Here is an 18,013-nt window from a genome sequence, read left to right on the forward strand (position 1 = left end):
CTCCAAGTTAACATGGCCATGGCATATAAACAGAATGTAATCTAAATATCAACTAAGCCATTCAAACAAAACACTCAGGCTTGAAATGGGAATAAAATCCCCTCTCCCAACATCCAAAAAAGCCCAGGCCAAATTTGCTACCCAAAAGGGCTCACAGGAAAAGGAAGAAATGAAAAACACATTTCCAAAAATTAAAAAATCAGGGGGGGAATGAAAAGGGAGGTATATGGTTGCTTTAGATTGTAGATATTCCTTGAAGGAACAACCTTGTCCTCTGTTCTGATTCAGCTTTCCCTGACCTGGTGCCCTCCAGATGTTTGTGGACTCCAACACCCATCAGCCCCTGCCAGTGTAGCCAATGATCTGGAAAAGTGGGAGCTGTAGTCAAAAAAACAGCTGGAGGGCACCAGGTTGGGGAAAGATGGAGTACAACATGAGCTGGAGTAATTTATTCTAGCGTAGTGAGCTAGACAGAGTTTTTAGTGTGAGCTTCTAGGAAAATATGGGGAACATAAGATAGCAAGACAGTTCACCAGGTTTGGCAGATTTCCCTCCTTTGTGAGGGCCAAACTATGCAACTATACATTATGACAGAGATGCATGAATACAATGCCATACCCCTCAACTGTCCCGGGAAAACACCCCTTTTTGTCACGCAAGAGCATGGTGGTCATTTTGGGCACCACAATCTTGCCCCGAAAAAGTGGTCTTGCATGGGTCACTCACCCAGGAGCATGGCCTGGAAAACGTGCATCCCGGTTTTTGACCTGTACATGTTGGAGGGTATGCAATCCTGCGCCCGCGCCCCCTTTCAAATAGTGAAGGGGTGGTGGTGTTGATTGGGACCACTGCATGTGTGCTGCGGGGGTTGATTAACTCTTCCTGAAAACCAGGCATTGGCAAACTTGGCCCTCCAGATGTTTTGGGACTACAACTCCCATGATCCCTAGCAAACAGGACCAGTGGTCAGGGGTGATAGGAATTGTAGTCCCAAAACATCTGGAGGGCCAAGTCTGCCTATGCCTGCTGAAAACTGTTTTAAGCACTGCACACAACCAAGATTTCAAGCTAAGACCAGCTTTTCTCCTGAACTGTTCTGAGTCCTCATGCTTTATAGCTGGGGGGGTCAAGGGGCTTGCCAGCCCCATGATCCCTCATTGCAAACGTCTGACAACGCTGCATGGCCCCTCCTGCGCTGCCCAGAGCGGCCTGATCTGCTCTTCACCAGCTCTTCCTCCCGTTAGGCTTCCCAGTGATTGGTTTCATCCATTGTTTGCAGTTCAGGGTATTAGGCAATAAATCTTGAACTACTTGGATGGGAACCTCATGAAAGGAAACCAGTCGCTGAGAACGTCCTCCTTTGTGCAATCATGTTATAATTTCGCAACAGAGCCCTGTAGACACTGGTTTGGCTTAAGGGGGTGGGGCTTTTTCTACAAGCGGCACTCTATCCATCTTCTGGCGGCAGAGGTTTAAATAACCAGGTGAACAAGAATGATTCCAGATCCTGTTCTCCCTCCCTCAACCCCCTAAAATGCAAAAAAACCAAAATGTTTTGGATCAACTTAAACTCTCCAGGTCCAACTTTCACCTGGTATTTGCCGTTCTTGGCCTCCATTCTGAAAAGTGAGATTGAGCTCTAGAGCGCAGTCTGCAGCAGCAGCTGTCTCTTTTAAGGTGGCTTTCATCTCAGGCAGGAGGGCACTGAGATGAGTTCTATTAATTTAAAATAGATTACCATGGCATCAGCTAAAATCACTAATATGCTTTCGGAGGTCTGCTTAGTTGCTGCGAAGTCTGGGGCTGGAGAAGAGCTCAAGGGGCAGGATCTGTCATATTCTCTGCTTTCAGTAGGACTTCCTTGGCCTTGTTGGCTGTAGCTTCCTGCATCTGAGGTCAGGAAGAAGTATCTTAGGTTTTTAGATGGGACAAAGTAACCACTTGCTTTACCGCCATCCCCACCTGCCCACTTTCATGTTGTGCCTGGGTTTTGAAGATTATTCGGGCTTTTTATTAAAGCAGCGGTAGATAACTTCTATTCTGCAGGACTATTTAGGCCTGCTAGTCATCCCCATTTGGACTGTGGCATTGTTTGGTCCAAACCAAGTTCTGTATTAAAGTTTTAAGAGTAGAGCAACTGACCTAACTGTATGCCAGGAAATGGAACTCATGGAACTCCCATATATTTTCTCCATTTTAGGAATATTTGGGTAGGTAGGATATCCCTCATGGGAGCAACACACCAGAGTAATAAAAGTTCAAGCTCCATCAGTGTAGTGAAAAACTGGTGGTCTGCAAAGCCTTCACTATTAGAAAGACAGATGTAGGCATTTCCATCTGAAAGGCAAATTGCCCTGGTAGCTTTACATACAAAATTTTAAAGTCTCTTTTTCTTCAAATTTGGCACAGTGAGGAAAGAGTTGGGGTACAGGTGCAGCTTGCATTTTAGCTCTGCATTGACTGACGCAGCTGTCAAACTGCGCCAATTAAGTAACTAAGACACCAAATTCAGGCCACAATCTTCACCAACAAACTACCTAAATTCAAACCCATTCTGGGATCCTAATATAGTTAACAGACACAGACCTACCTATCTCAAAGGCCATTCATTGCTTGGTAACTTTATGATAAAAATCAACATTTACTCTATAGATTAATCTCATGAGGAGTGAGGACAGGAAACTAACACAGAATCTCTCTGTGGCATGACACACACTACTAATACTAGGCTCTCCCCAGCACAGTGCAACACCAGGAATATTTCTGTTTCACCCAATTAACATTATTGATACGGAAAGGGCTGCCAAGTCCCATTCAGTCCAGGAAACTGTCCGAAATAAATGAAGGCTTTTGGTATATTGAGGATCACTTTGGTCAATTACTTGCTATTATAAGCTTACTGAAGACAGATGGATTTGATATCCACAGTGGCTGATTGCTTTTGCACCTCCACTGAATGAACATTTAATTCTTATTCCAACTCATTGGGCCAGCTGATTTAAACCAGGCTCTGCTCCCTTGTTACTACAATAGTAAAATGTCAGATTTGACATCAACTGAGCACTAGAGGCTCCACGTAGAAATATGGAATGACAACAGTGGTCTCTTGCCAGCAGAAGACCCTGAGTTTAATGCCCATCAACTGCAGGTAGAGCTGGGAGACACTCCCATGTAGAATGCTAAAGGACCACGGCTGGTCAGCGTAAACAAGACTGAGCTTGATGTGTCATGTGACAAAGGTATTTGAGAGCGGAAGCAGTAAAGGAGTCTAGAAATGTTGTGAAATGCTGAAAAGCTGCAGAATCATTTAGCATACTGAATCACTGTGACTCATCTTGAGGATGACTCATTCTCTGTATAAGTACAGTCAAACCTCGTTTTGCGGACGGGATCCATTCTGGAGGCCCACCCACAAGCCGAAAATGACGCACATCGAAGCGCGATTTAGCGCTACTGTGCATGCGCAAGCAGCAAACCTGGAAGTAACCCGTTCTGCTACTTCTGGGTTTGCTGTGGATGTTCGCCGAAGTGGACACAAGTGGAAGCAGATGCAGAATGAGGTTTGACTGTATCTGCTTGCAGGCAGACTCAGTCTGTGTGTCTGTGAGTGGTGGAGCCTGTGCTCTGTGAAGCTTGTGCTCAGTGGAGACTGTTGATGCGTAATGTGTGTCTCAATAACTCCGTGTATGCTCTGAAGCTAGTTTAATCTTCTGTTCACCATGCTGTTATTTGCAAACAAGTTCATTTTAACTCAGTAAAGCTTTTATTCTTTTACCAAAGAAGAGTCTGTGTTATTAATTTACACTGCACGTAATGATGGACCAATTGAGCCAGTGTGGTGTAGCGGTTAAGAGCAGTGGACTCGTAATCTGGGGAACCGGGTTCGCGTCTCCACTCCTCCACATGCAGCTGCTGGGTGACCTTGGGCCAGTCACACTTCTCTGAAGTCTCTCTGCCCCACTCACCTCACAGGGTGTTTGTTGTGGGGGAGGAAGGGAAAAGAGAATGTTAGCCACTTTGAGACTCCTTCGGGTAGTGATAAAGTGGGATATCAAATTCAAACTCTTCTTCTTCTTCTTCTGACTTGACATAAAGCAGCTGCTACGTTCCTCTGTCCTGAGCGCCAAGTGTGGACAAGGCAGGGCAAAGTCAGGTGGGAGGTGACTAGCAGGTATAAGGCATAAGGTGTAGGGGAGTGATGGTTCAGAAAGACATTCCTGCTATGGGAAACCTATATAGCATAAAAATGCTGGGTCCTTTTGTACAATGCATTTTTCAATTTACCTACCTGAGGTACCCATTTCGAAGAAACAAAGCTCGTCACTTCTATGACAGGCAAGCCTGTTTTGGAAAGTCGGTTGATGAATTCAATTTTGACATCTGTAGGGACTATAGCCTGTGGGAAAGTAAGGGGGAGACCGGTATTGGTACAAAATGTAGCATGCAGCAAAAGCGTTTTGAACAACAATAACAGGTATTTTTAACGCTCTAAAATAAAAATGGCAGATACTGCAGACGGGTGCTATTTTTTTTCAGGCAAAAGCAAATTGGCACACCTACAGGGATAGGAGTATGACAGGGAGGTGGGGAGGTCAGGGCAATGTGAGCACACCAGCAGTGCCCCTGCCCCCAACTTTGTTCCCACGCTGCCCTCGCAACATCCAGGTACATGGTAACAATGAATGTGCTGGGAAGCCAGGTCTGTGGTGGCCCCTGCTGCCTGCCAATTGCTCCTGGCTACAGCCTCCCCCCGCCTGCTGCAGAAATGCTGTAGAAAGATATTAAAAGCCCTCCATACTCAATTAACTACACATGTGTTTGTGTGCGTTTGAAACCAAAGTTCATGCACACACTGAAGCACTTCAGTCATACGTATTTCAGAAGATCCATTTCATGCTTTAAACTTCCTGGCTTTCATGCGTAACTCAGCACTTCAACTCACATTGTCCACTTACCTTTTCATTCTGCAATCCATCTCTAGGCCCGACTTCTACTATTTTAACAAATTCGGGAAATCCACTTGTGAGCAGTTCCTGAAACAGAAGTGTGTAAATAAATAAAAGATCATTTGTGCTAGGGCTCCCACTCTGTGGCACTGCCCCAAAGAGTTTTGTTTCAAGTACTGAATTCGTTCCGGAGGTCTGTTCTTAACCTGAAACTGTTCTTAACCTGAAGCACCACTTTAGCTAATGGGGCCTCCTGCTGCCGCCGCGCCACCAGAGCCCGATTTCTGTTCTTATCCTGAAGCAAAGCTCTTAACCTGAAGCACTATTTCTGGGTTAGTGGAGTCTGTAACCTGAAGCGTATGTAACCTGAGGTACTAGGGATGAGTCCAGGAGTGGGCAAGTTATAAAAAAGAAAAAATTCTCATAATATGTGCAGAGTACTTTTCAAACCACCAATAATAACCACAAGGTGTTCCCACAGTGTTAGGATTAAAGAGTAGATATTTGTCAGGAAACATGTGATAGATCATACCTCCTCCAAAAATAAAGTTTACACAGCCAAAACATATATTTGTGTTGTTGTTGTTGTTGTTGTTGTTGTTGTTCTTCTTCTTCTTCTTCTTCTTCTTCTTCTTCTTCTTCTTCTTCTTCTTATTATTATTATTATTATTATTATTATTATTATTATTCCTATCTAAAACCAGCTCCTTTGCATGCAGAATGCCCCAGGTTCAATCCCTGGTATCTCCTGTTAGAGACCCCTATCTGAAACTTTGGAAAGATGTTGCCAGCCAATGTAGACAACAGTGAGCTAGATGGACCAATGGTCTACCTCTGCAAGGCAGCTTCTGTGTACCTAAGGCTTGGTGACTGGCAAATCTGCTCCAGAGTTACCAAACCTATGACCATTTGTCTTGTTGGCAGGCTACTTTGAGAAGTGGGGGCTGGCTATTAACACCCCACTATCATTCCTTTCCTTAAACGTCCCTTCAGAAAAAAAAACCCATTTTCAACCATGGCCTTAGACCAGAGGTTCAGAACTTGAAGTCCTTCAGATTATGTCCCATAGGCTCCAGGCAGCAGTCAATGAAGGAAGCTGTAGTCCAGGGACATCTGGAGGATCACAGCTTGCCTTATATCAGAGTTTCCCAAACTTGGGTCTTCAGCTGTTTTTGGACTACAGTTCCCATCATCCCTGACCACTGGTCCTGCTACCTAGGGATGATGGGAGTTGTAGTCCAAAAACAGCTGGAGACTGAAGTTTGGGAAACCCTGCCTTAGACAGAAGCCAATTGGGAAGGGGTGGGGGAGAGAGAAACTAAAACTTGGGAAATTCAGAAAGAAAACGAAGATGGGCCTATGACAAGTAAAGATTTCAGATTTGACTAATAAGGCTATCCAAAGAATTCAAAAAGCCATAGGGTAGAATTAAGCTATTGTGAAGTAGTTACCACAAATAATCAAGCCTAGTTCAGTATGCAAAGCCAGTATGCTAAATTCAAACAGGTCACAAATGAAGGGAGTTGTAGTTCAACGTGTGGAGGACCACAGGTTCCCTTCCCTCTCCTAGACCAGAGCAACATGAGCAAGCAGGCTGTAAAAGTTGCTGCAGCATGGTGAAACATAAGGTTCTTGCTTCAATATCTGAAGCTCTAGCCATTTAAAAGGTCTATGCCTTCTTAACTATGACCTTCATTTCATTAAGTCCCAATTAACCATGGAAGTATCAATGAGGAGGGGAAGATTTGTGCAGGCAGAAGACAAGACTTGCAGGACAGGTGCCTGGGTAGGAGTCAGGAACTGATTTCTGTAGGAGAGGACACTGACAAGCGTTGGGGAATAACTGGGGAATATTAGTTAATCCTGAAGTACCACGTGTGTGGGAAACTACAAAAGAATAAACTGCTGACTGCCTGAAATTCAAAAGAGACTCACTCTCTAGCCGAAAAAACCCCCAGCAGAGTTTAAAACAGAAATATGTGCAGAGTTTGCAAAGTGCTGAAAATTTAGGTTGTTGGAGCTCAAAATGTCCCAGTATTAAGTGCTCTCAAATGTGCTCCCCCACCTCTACCCTTCTCCGAGTGAATAGACCACAACCTTAAGTAAGTTTAAATGCTTTACTTATAATAATCAGAGCATTGTTCAACCCTACAGCAGGAACAACACAGGGAAGGTGCTCCTGGTTACAAAATACATTAGTTGGTCTCAAATATGTGGTCTGATTCTGGAGCCCCAGCCTCAGATGTCTGCTCAGTTACGTGGTTTAAAGTGAAGGGGGGGAGGGAGGGAGGGAGGGAGGGGGAGAGAGAGAGAGAGAGAGAGAGAGAGAGAGAGAGAGAGAAAGAAAGAAAGAAAGAAAGAAAGAAAGAAAGAAAGAAAGAAAGAAAGAAAGAAAGAAAAGAAAAGAAAAGAAAAGAAAGAAGCCTTACTTCCTACCTCCCCAAAAGTGAGGGAGCATGACCTAGCCTTCTTTAGCAATTCACAGCTCTATTATCCTTAACCCCCTTCATTTACTAAAAAAGCATACGCATGCACTGTTAGGTTTGACTGCAAAATCTTCCACAACTGGAACTCGAAATGTGCACAACAAAATGCATCATTGTTTACCCAAGGCACATATTTTGACATGGCTCACACTGGGGGGCTGGGGGCAGGTGTCTTAAATTTTTGTCTCTAGAATCTGAAGGGGAAATGAGCCTCACAATGCTGTACCTTTGGGTATATCTCTCACATCCACCATCGTGGGTGTCACCTCCCTTGCCACAAACTGCTTTGCAAGTTAAATTAAATCCCATGTAGTAACATCCTTCAATGACTGCTAAAGTACAGTTTAAAAAAAAAATCCAGTACAGTTACTATGCATTTATGTGAGCGGTGTAAAAAGAAATGGGAAACAGCTGCACAACATCTCTGATCACATACGGCATCTGGCAGGCTAAACCTTCCTTGGACCAAGCTAGGCCCACACTTGCAGAGAACATAAACCTATTTTATTTAAATATAAAGGCAAAACTTTCACATCTGCTAAATAACATCTCCCACCCCTTTCAGAAAGTGCTTTTTCTTATAAGTGGAAGCCCTCCTGACAAAAGGGCATTGCATTTTGAGGTTTTCCATGATTATCAGATAATTGCGCTTACAAGGCAAATGCCACATTCGTGATATAAACACATCTGTGAAAGAAGCAAGAGGATCTGAAGTGTGCTAAACGTATCATACCTTAAACAGGATGCGTTCAAAACGTGCATAAAGCTTTTATTGTCATAATAATTTTCAACCGTTATGAGCCAAATCTTGTCACATTGACTGGCACAGGCACACACCCGTAAACCTGCGTGTACAAGTGGAGTCAAAGGTCAGGAACATGTTATTGCATATTGTAGGGGGTCACCAATGTGATGCATTCCAGATGCTGCTAGACTACAACCTATAAATAAAAAATATATCCAATATTCTCTCATCCAATGGTTGTATCCAATGGAAGTCCTACCCAGAGTAGACCCACTGAGAAACAACACATGCTGTATATCTAATGGACATTTAAAGCACATGACTTTAAAGAATTATGGGAACTGTAGTTTAATGGTGCTAAGAACTGGAGCCCTCTAAGAAGCAAATACAGTTCCCAGAATTCATTAGAGGAATCCATGTGCTTTAAATGTGTGTTGGATATTCTTAAATGGAGTGGATCTGCAGTGGAATCAAAATGGTGGAGCCAGTGTGGTGTAGTGGTTAAGAGCGGTAGTCTCGTAATCTGGTGAACCGGGTTCGCGTCTCCGCTTCTCCACATGCAGCTGCTGGGTGACCTTGGGCTAGTCACACTTCTCTGAAGTCTCTCAGCCCCACTCACCTCACAGAGTGTTTGTTGTGGGGGAGGAAGGGAAAGGAGAATGTTAGCCGCTTTGAGACTCCTTTGGGTAGTCATAAAGCGGGATATCAAATCCAAACTCTTCTTCTTCTTCTAGTTCCATTAATTTAATGGGTCTACTCAAGTTCTAGATTGAAGACAACCTCTAATCTTGCTGTGCTGCCCCTGAACTTCTCACTGTTCAGGAAACCGGGGTGTAACAGACTAGTGCCTGTAGGATCAGAATAGCAGGAATTTCTTACACAATATTAAATAACCTCTGTTCCTTGAAAAGCTCAAAGCGGCACTCAAAATTTAAATACATAAACATCAAAATGTGCAATTGGCAAAAGTAGAGAACAAACCTGAGGAAAAATCACTCCTGTCAACCAGAACTTAAATTTTTAAAATCGCATTTAAACTTAAGTCAGAATTTAAATATGAAAATTAAAAGCTAGAGGAAATTTCTTTTAATAAAAGGTCTTAATTTGGCAGTTTCTGCACAAAGCTGTTGTCTGATGGGCTGTCAATGTAACATTTCTTCCTAAATTTGATCCGGCAAAAATGCATGTCTGATGATTAAAGATAATGACTGGTTATTGAATTAGGTATTAGCTCTGTGAAGTGAAGTGAGCACTATGGCTAAATTATGTTGAATATCAACAAGGAAACAGTTTACATGAAAGCCCAAGAGCCTCAAGCATTTTCCATTTATCAGGTGTTGCCAAAGAAGAACAAACAGCTTGTAAAACCAGCCATTCCCACCCTCCCCCAAAATAAAAAAGTACTGCCATGTAAATCGGAAAGTAAATTTCAGTTCCATACCCCTCTTCTGCTACCTCATTTGAGCAAGAGAGAAAAGCACTACCAGGGACTGTGATCATGTTGTTTGCCAAATACTTCCATGAAAACATTCCCCTCCACACATACACACGCATGCTTAGTTATAAATTGATGAAAACAGAGGTTTATAACAGAAAAATGCCAGTGACCTTTAATCATGGAATTACAGCCTTCTTTAAACTTATCCAACTGTAAGTGAATAAAGCAAACAAGCGCGAGACACCCACATGCAGATACAAACAAGCACAAGCAGCTGCCTGCTAATCACTTCCTGGGATGTGAGATCTGGCATTCAAGGAAATCAACAGAAGATCCACCTCATGGGGAAGGACCATTGCTCAAGGTACAGCATCTGCTTTGCATGCAGAAGGTTGCAGGTCCAATCCCTGGCATCCACAGGCAAGGCTGCCAGAAGCCCTGGAGAACCGTGGCCAATCCAAGTAGACAATACTGAACTAGATGGTCCAAATGTCTGACTTGGTGCAAGACGGCTTCTTCTGGTCCTATCATCTTTGCCCATCACGGCTTGTAAGTTCAAGGGGGTGGGTCAAGGAAGCGATTAATGCCTCATTGCAGGAGGGGCAGTGCTGCCCCTTCCTTGGCCTCTGGGGTAAATGGACAACTACTACCCTACCATGAATGTCCCTTTCCTGGGCAAAGTGATTGAGAGAGTGGTGGACAGCCAGCAGTAGATGGTCCTGGATGCAGCAGTTATGTAGACCCATTTCCATCTGGCTTCAGCACTGACACACCACTTGGTCACCCTGATTACCATTATCGGGAAATAAATGGGAGAATGTGTCACCCTGTTGATTCTCCTAGATCTCCCCACAACTTTCAGTAGCATTGACTATGGGGTCCATACAGAGCAGCACTGTGAGTTTCCAGACAGGACATTGGGTTACAGTGGTTCGGTTCCTTCCTACAAGACCACTCCCAGAAAGTAGTGTTAAGGGACTTCTGCTCAGCCCCATGGAACTTTTCCAGTGGGTTTCTGCAAGGTTCCATCTTGTCCCCCTAGCTATTCAATGTCTATTTTTAAAAAAATCACAGAAATTAGTCATTTGTGGATTCGGATGGTGGTGTCACTAGCATGAGGGTGACACACATTCCACCTGGCTCAGGAAAGGCTGAGCATGGGATGGACCAACAACAGTAACAATGATGGAAGTACTACAAGAGTATACACAAGAAGAGAAAAAGAAAAATAAATATGTGGGGACATAAACAGATAGCAAGTAGCCAGCCTGAGAATGAAAACATGATGGAAAATGCACAGCAATAAAATGGTTCCAAAGATCTAAGACTCTTAGCAACCTTAAAATTAAAACCATACTTTTTAAGGACATCTAATGGTAATAAACTGATTACCAGAAGTAATAATGGCTTCAAAAATCCATTAGATCAAAACACTTCTGAAATAATAGAATGCTCCAAGGGATATTTGCCAATTTGGAAACTACTTAATTTGGAAAATTAAAGTCCTCCAAGGACTGAAACTCATCAGGAATGTGTACATAAGAGGAAGCAGATTTTCCTCTGATGTTTAGAGCTTGGCTTATCTCTGTTTTACTTCCTTGTGTACCAAAGAAAACCTTCTGCAGATCTTCTAAGGGCAAGTTCACACACACACAATCTATATATCTATATATGCTGTGCCTCTAAAGTGCTTTAAAGGTACCCTAAAAATGTAAAGACTCAATGTGTGTCAAAACAGTCCATTACAGAGCCGAGCCATAATGTCCAAAATACATTTTTTTCTGATAATATTTCTAGATTATTCTTTTCCTCACTTTCTGTCCCTCCAGAAAAGTCACTTTGCATAATGTTCTCTAAATTCTCTTTTTTGTGGAGTCCGCACCACTGAAGCCACTTGAGCCTCAAACAACAGCAAAGAATCCACAAGTACCCCCAAGCTACGTGCCCACTCCTTCAGAGGTAGTGTAACTCCATCAAGAGCAGGCAATCTCTCATCCATCCAGTCTAGGAAACCACCCACTAACAGTGTCTCCATCTTACTTGGATTGAGCTTCAACTTGTTGGCTCTCAACCTTAAAAACATCCTCTCTATACCTAGCCATGGGACGCAGGTGGCGCTGTGGGTTAAACCACAGAGCCTAGGACTTGCCGATCAGAAGGTCGGCGGTTCAAATCCCCACAACAGGGTGAGCTCCCGTTGTTCGGTCCCTGCTCCTGCCAACCTAGCAGTTCGAAAGCATGTCAAAGTGCAAGTAGATAAATAGGTACCGCTCCGGCAGGAAGGTAAACGGTGTTTCCATGCGCTGCTCTGGTTCGCCAGAAGCAGCATAGTCATGCTGGCCACATGACCCGGACTGTACGCCGGCTCCCTCGGCCAATAAAGCGAGATTAGCGCTGCAACCCCAGAGTCAGTCACGACTGGACCTAATGTTCAGGGGTCCCTTTACCTTTACCTTATACCTAGCCACTGCATACCTGCTGCCTTATATCTGCTTATTAAAAGGGAGAGGGCTTTGGGGTAAAGTTTTTTGCAACTTTATGTCAGTCGATATACCCCTTTCTACACAACTCAAATGTTTCCAGTCCCAAAAACTATGCACTTCTGCCCACCCAAGGGTTAGACCTTTGTAACCAGAGGCTTGGATTTTTCAACAGATGTTTCCTATATCACAAAGTTCATATTGAAGAATATTCAATAAGGCAGAAATAATGATCCACACCATATGGCAATCCTGTGCCATTAGCTAATTTGTGGGGGGAGCTGTCAAAGTGGCTTTACTGACATTATAAGAGGTGACAACACACCGGGGGCAGGGTGGATAATGACTACCTTGGGCTTTAGCTACCCGCACAGTGCAAGAGATAAAAGGAAAGTATAAATTATAGTTGTCTCTCAGAGATGAGTCAGGAAGTGTGGCTTCCTGACTGCTTTGGGATACATGGTCCTGCTCAACTCAAAAGAGGGATAGCTATCAAACAAGAGTAGTGACCTCTGGCCCATAGGCCAAATCTGGCCTGGGACAAGTCCCAATTTGACCTGTGAGTCCATTTCCCCCAAACTATGCCCATTTACCTTCAAATGCCTCACATCCAGCTTGCACTTGGGAAACTGCATTAGAGATTTTGACAGGTGCATGTGCCAACCTGATGCCCTCCAGATCTTGCCAGACTACATCTCCCCTAATTCCTGACATATGGTCATGCTGGCTGTGGCTGATGGGAGCTGGAGGCCCACAACATCTGGACAGCCACAAGTTCCCCACACCTGACCCAGAAGGCAAGGGGATGCAGTGGTTATGGTTGCTGCCTCTGCTTGCTTGCTCATCTCAATCTCTCTGTCTTGGTGGCACACCAGTGAAGACTGGACCTGCTGGTCCCCAATTCAAGCTGCTGCTGCCCAAAAACTGGCAAGTGATCAGATGGGCAGCAAGTGGCCACTTCCAACTCTGCTTCCTCACCCTTACTGGGTGGCAAAGCAAGAAGCTACCATGTGATCCAAGGGAGAGCAGTTTCAACAACTGCACTGCCCAGAGGGAAAGCACAGGTGAGTGTTTGAAAGCAAAACTAACAGCTAAAACAAGAGAACTTAATGATGTCTGTTTTATGGAAGAATGGAAGCCTTTTCAGACTATTTAAACAAATATTATAGTATGATGAATTCACAAGCAGGATTTGAACAATGAGCAACAGAAAGAATGAGAGATTATTGTATAATGGTTATGATATTAAAGCATGAAGACAGGGTGAATAAAAAAAAACACCATGGAAAATGGGATGGGAGGTCAATAAAACAAAAGAAAAATGTATTATGCAATCTTATGTGACATTTGTGGAAATTTAATTATATGTATGTATGTAATATAGAGGAGGCACCTCCAAGTCCAAAGTAAGTAGGGACCCCCACCCACTTGACGGGGGCCTAAAGTCCTAAACCATCCAAGGGGGCTTTCCCACTAACCCGGTGGTGGTCAGGCTCAGGGATCGGGTGGGTCCCCCTAAGAGGCAGGGGTGGAGAGGTGAGGGCACCTGCTGCCCTACATCACCGCCGACCCCGTCCCTGCGTGGCGCTCAGGTACCTGCCCGGGATGCTGCAGCGCCGTGGGCTGCGGCGCCGCTTCTCCGATCCACAGCTGCTCCTTGAGGAGATGCTGATAGCTGAGGCAGTGCTTCAGCGCCGACGGCATGTTGCCCATGGCCGCTGCTTCCTCAAGGTCGCCCGCAGCGCCGTCTCCTCCCCCCGCGGCCGCGGCCAGCCATCGCCGCTGCCGTCGCCGCACAGAGACCCGCGCCGGAACCGAGGCCCGGAGAGAGCGGAGGCAGCGCGCCCTCCTCAGCCAATCCGAGGAGTCGCCGTCGCCAGCGGCGGCGCTCATTGGCCGAGAGAGGCTGCCGGGAGTTCGCTGGGTCGGCGTCGTGATGCTGATGCTGCGGATGCTCAGGCAGCCTCAGCATCCTTCGCCAGGTAACGCAGCTGGGGGATAAGCGCATCCCAGAAAAGGCAAGAGAGAGGGCCAGGCTGCGCTCTCCACCGCGGAAGCCGCGAGGGGTTAACGAATAGCTGGATTATGCCATGCAGAGTTAGGTGGAACTCATTCCTTAGATTGCCGTCTAGTAAGGAAGGTTGCAACCGTTCTGAATTTTAAACTGGAGCAGACAGAGGGTGCGCGCAGTATATGTGGTAGTGGGGAGTCTGTTTAAGCAATATTTAGTCCCTGTTCCAGTAGGTGGCGGTCACAGAGCCTCTTTAAGCGCTGCTCACGCCATTGAGAACTACGAGAAGAGAGAAGCGATAAGGACCAAAAAGACATGACTTAAGAGTATAAAATTTCCAGCAGGGCTCACTAAGACTTGACTTTGGAGCACTTTCATAGTGAGAGAGCTGTGATCTGGGAGCAGGTGATATCAAAAAAGCAGGGATTTTTTTGAGCACGCTAAGAGTGCCTGTGCATCAGGACTGATACTGTATTGCAGAACGCTGCCCCTTGGCCTATCTGCTTCAGAGTTGGATGGCAGCAGGTCTTCTAAAGAATAGTTGCAGTGTCCCCTGCGGTGCCCCCGAAACTGTGGGGATGGACTTCTACTTCTTGGCAAGTCCACCTGACCTTCATATTAACTCGCTGTTTATTAGTGTAAACATGTTCGTTACTTTGATTCTATAAAATCTGCAGGTTGACAATTACATTTTAAAACAAAATTAAATGTACCAAAACACCTGAGAGAACTTGCATGTTTTAAATGATACTAGGACTATGAAAGTGTTTTTGGATGTTGTTATATCTCTGGACAGCATCTTAAAAAGCAGAGACATCACCTTGCCAACATGGGTTTGTATAGTTAAAGCTATGGTTTTCCCAGTAGTGATGTATGGAAGTGAGGGCTGGACCATAAAGAAGGCTGATCGCCAAAGAATAGATGCTTTTGAATTATTGTGCTGGAGGAGACTCTTGAGAGTCCCGTGGACTGCAAGAAGATAAAACCTATCCATTCTTAAGGAAATCAGCCCTGAGTTCTCACTGGAAGGACAGATCCTGAAGCTGAGGCTCCAATACTTTGGCCACCTCATGAGAAGAGAAGACTCCCTGGAAAAGACCCTGATGTTGGGAAAGATGGAGGGCACAAGGAGAAGGGGGCGACAGAGGACGAGGTGGTTGGACAGTGTTCTCAAAGCTACCAGCATGAGTTTGACCAAACTGCGGGAAGCAGTGGAAGACAGGAGTGCCTGGTGTGCTCTGGTCCATGGGGTCATGAAGAGTCGGACACGAGTAAACAACTAAACAACAACAATATCTCTGGAATACATCATAGTATTTGGAACACTTTCTTGTCAATGGTTTTAATATGTTTTTTGTGTGCATGTGTATACACAAGCATAGATATAAAAGCTTAAGTTAAGTCTTGACTAACTTATGCCCCAATTGCTGTCAATGAGTTTACTCTAAATGCAGCTATGCCTGGATCCAACTCATTAAAATGTGATGAATTATATTAAATAAGAACAGCATGTGTGTGTTAAACAATGTAGTGTACAATTTCCTGAATTATTCTAGACAGCATGATTTTTATTTATTACAGAAATATTACTTAAGCTGGATGTAGAAGTTTTGTCATGCAATCATTACAAGCAGGATGATCAAAACAGTGGGATTTTTACTCTCTCTGTTGCTCGCTTCTAGCCAAGAACAGCAGGGTAAAAATAGATTTATTGTTTGCAAGCGCTGTTATATCAAAAAACAAAGCAAAGCCCTGGGGTGTGTGAAGGGGCAGGGTGGCTGATGACAGTGGGAAAAGAATCAAATAAGGGAGTTAGATGCCAAAATTGGCAAGTGGCCAAGGTACCTACTAAGCAGGGATCAAAGCTGCATATGGTCAGTCTCAAGCAACAAAAATAAGCCATAGGATTTTGGCAAGCATTTCCAGGGTAACAAAGTCCAGCCTTGTAGGAAAAAGAGAAAACAATGGAGCTCACCAATGCTTCATGGGACCTCTAGGGAGAGCACAGCTATCATCACCATCTCTGTTTTATTGGAGCAAAAAAATGTAAATAATTTCTCACATATGTTATGTCTGGCTGATCTGAATTGATGGGAACGAGAAGACAGCACTTGAACACATCTTGCAAGTCATGACAGTAAATCGGTGGTTCTCCTGTTAGCTACAGTGCAGTTCCGAGACAGGATTCTTTTAAGGGTGACTAACAGCTGCCAGTTGCCAAACTCAGGCTCCAACTTGTGCCTGATGGACACCTGGCATTCACATCAGGTCTTCTCCAAAGAGACCCCATCCAGATGTTGATACGTAGGCTTCCGCTCTTTTTTGTCTTTATAGCAGCACCTAAGAGCCCACAGTTATAGGAAAGTGGCTTTCCACAATCTGAGACGCTTCTCTACTTGAGTCTTCAACTACTCATAGAAAGCAAGCCTGTCAGGAAGAAAAAATGCTTTGTCCCTTACGTCTAGTTTTCTTTATCTAGGGAGTTTTTGTTAGTTTCCCCCATCTTCACACCACATGATGTCCATGTAAGGAAACTCCGTATGTTGTGAGGACATTGCACATCACATCCTGCTAGTTCCTACACATCAGTTAGGCTCCTAAGGTCAGTTAGATTAAGGCAGCTTGTGGAAGGAAAGTTTCCTATCCATGACTCCCCAAAATGCCAGTCCACTGCCGGAACCGTGTGGAATGGAGTGTGGACCATGGGGAACTGCTGGGGGAAGGAATGGGAAACTTGCATTCCAGGGATTTCCTTATCTTACAATATAATACGATAATCTTTATTGTTATTGTCCCATACAGAACAAAGAAAATGAAAAAATTTACACCAGACATTCAAAAACCAACAATCCTGTCATCCCAGCTATCCCAGCCTTGTTAACCCCCCTAAAAACTCTTATATCCCATAATTAACTACAATATACTGCCATAGAGACTACCTTACACTGCGTTTAAAACCAAAATCGCATTTGGATAGAAACTGTTTCTCAGGCGGCTAGTCCTAGTCTTTATAACCTTGTACCTTCTTTCCGGAAGGCAGAAGCTGAAAGAGATCATTTCCGGGGTGCGCACTATCCTACGCTATCTCTGCAGCTTTCTTATGGCACCTGGAAGCATAGATTTGATCCAAGTCTGAATCTGGTAATTTTCCCTCACCCAGCAGCCCCCTGTGTCCCATCTGTCATTTGTGAGGATTCCTTGACCCACCAGAGAAGCTTTCCAGGGTGCGCAGGTGGTTGCAGGAAGGAAACAAACTTGTATTATTGGGGTAGAAGCAACTGGAAAGAGGATTGGGCAAATTCATGGAAAATATGACTATAAATTGTTATTAGCTACAGTGTTCCACCTCCACTGTCAGAAGAGGTATGCTTCTAAGTTCTGGGAGTCACAGGTGCAGAGAGCTCTGCTGCTCTCGGTTTCTGCTTATGGGCTTCCTGTGGTCATCTAGTTAGCTGCTGTGAGAACACGGTATTGGACCAGATGGGCCTTTGGCCTGATCCAGCAGGGCTCGTTTTCTTAACCTTGGAGTGGGCAATTCAGCACAGTTGCTTGGGGGGCCAGTTCATCCATGCCCTTTGCAAGGAGAGACAACGGTAGCCTAGTAGGTGAAGGGTTAATGACGCTGCACAGGGCTGGGAAAGCCTCCTCAATCAGTTTCGACAATACTGGGCTAAACATTGGCTTGGTATCCTTCCTATCTTTCACAGGGCTGGTGGAAGCTTGTTTTTTTCATGTATAAATCACTTCCCATGAGGTATCCCAAAGTGATTCATAACACATTCAAAACTTATATAGCGCTGTTGTACATACAAAAACAGTTAACGTATTTGCATGTGTAAAAACAATATAAAAACAATTGCACACACACGCACAATTTAAAACAACGTAAAATCTATACAGATACCAA

General features: G+C 44.5%; 1 protein-coding gene across 1 annotated transcript in view; it reads right to left on the reverse strand.

Annotated features, from left to right (window-relative positions):
- Window positions 1-13,931, reverse strand: part of HMGCLL1 (3-hydroxy-3-methylglutaryl-CoA lyase like 1) — a 58,288-nt gene extending 44,357 nt beyond the window's left edge. The window contains exons 1-3 of the mRNA XM_081187084.1: window positions 13,692-13,931; window positions 4,956-5,033; window positions 4,289-4,396 (exon numbers count right to left, since the gene is read on the reverse strand). Of these exons, the coding sequence (XP_081043210.1) occupies window positions 4,289-4,396; window positions 4,956-5,033; window positions 13,692-13,808 (303 nt within the window). The 5' untranslated portion in view covers window positions 13,809-13,931. The remainder of the gene's footprint in view (window positions 1-4,288; window positions 4,397-4,955; window positions 5,034-13,691) is intronic.
- Window positions 13,932-18,013: the final 4,082 nt, after the last annotated feature.

This window comes from Podarcis bocagei, assembly GCF_964188305.1.
Source record: "Podarcis bocagei genome assembly, chromosome: 3".
Lineage (NCBI taxonomy): Eukaryota > Metazoa > Chordata > Lepidosauria > Squamata > Lacertidae > Podarcis > Podarcis bocagei.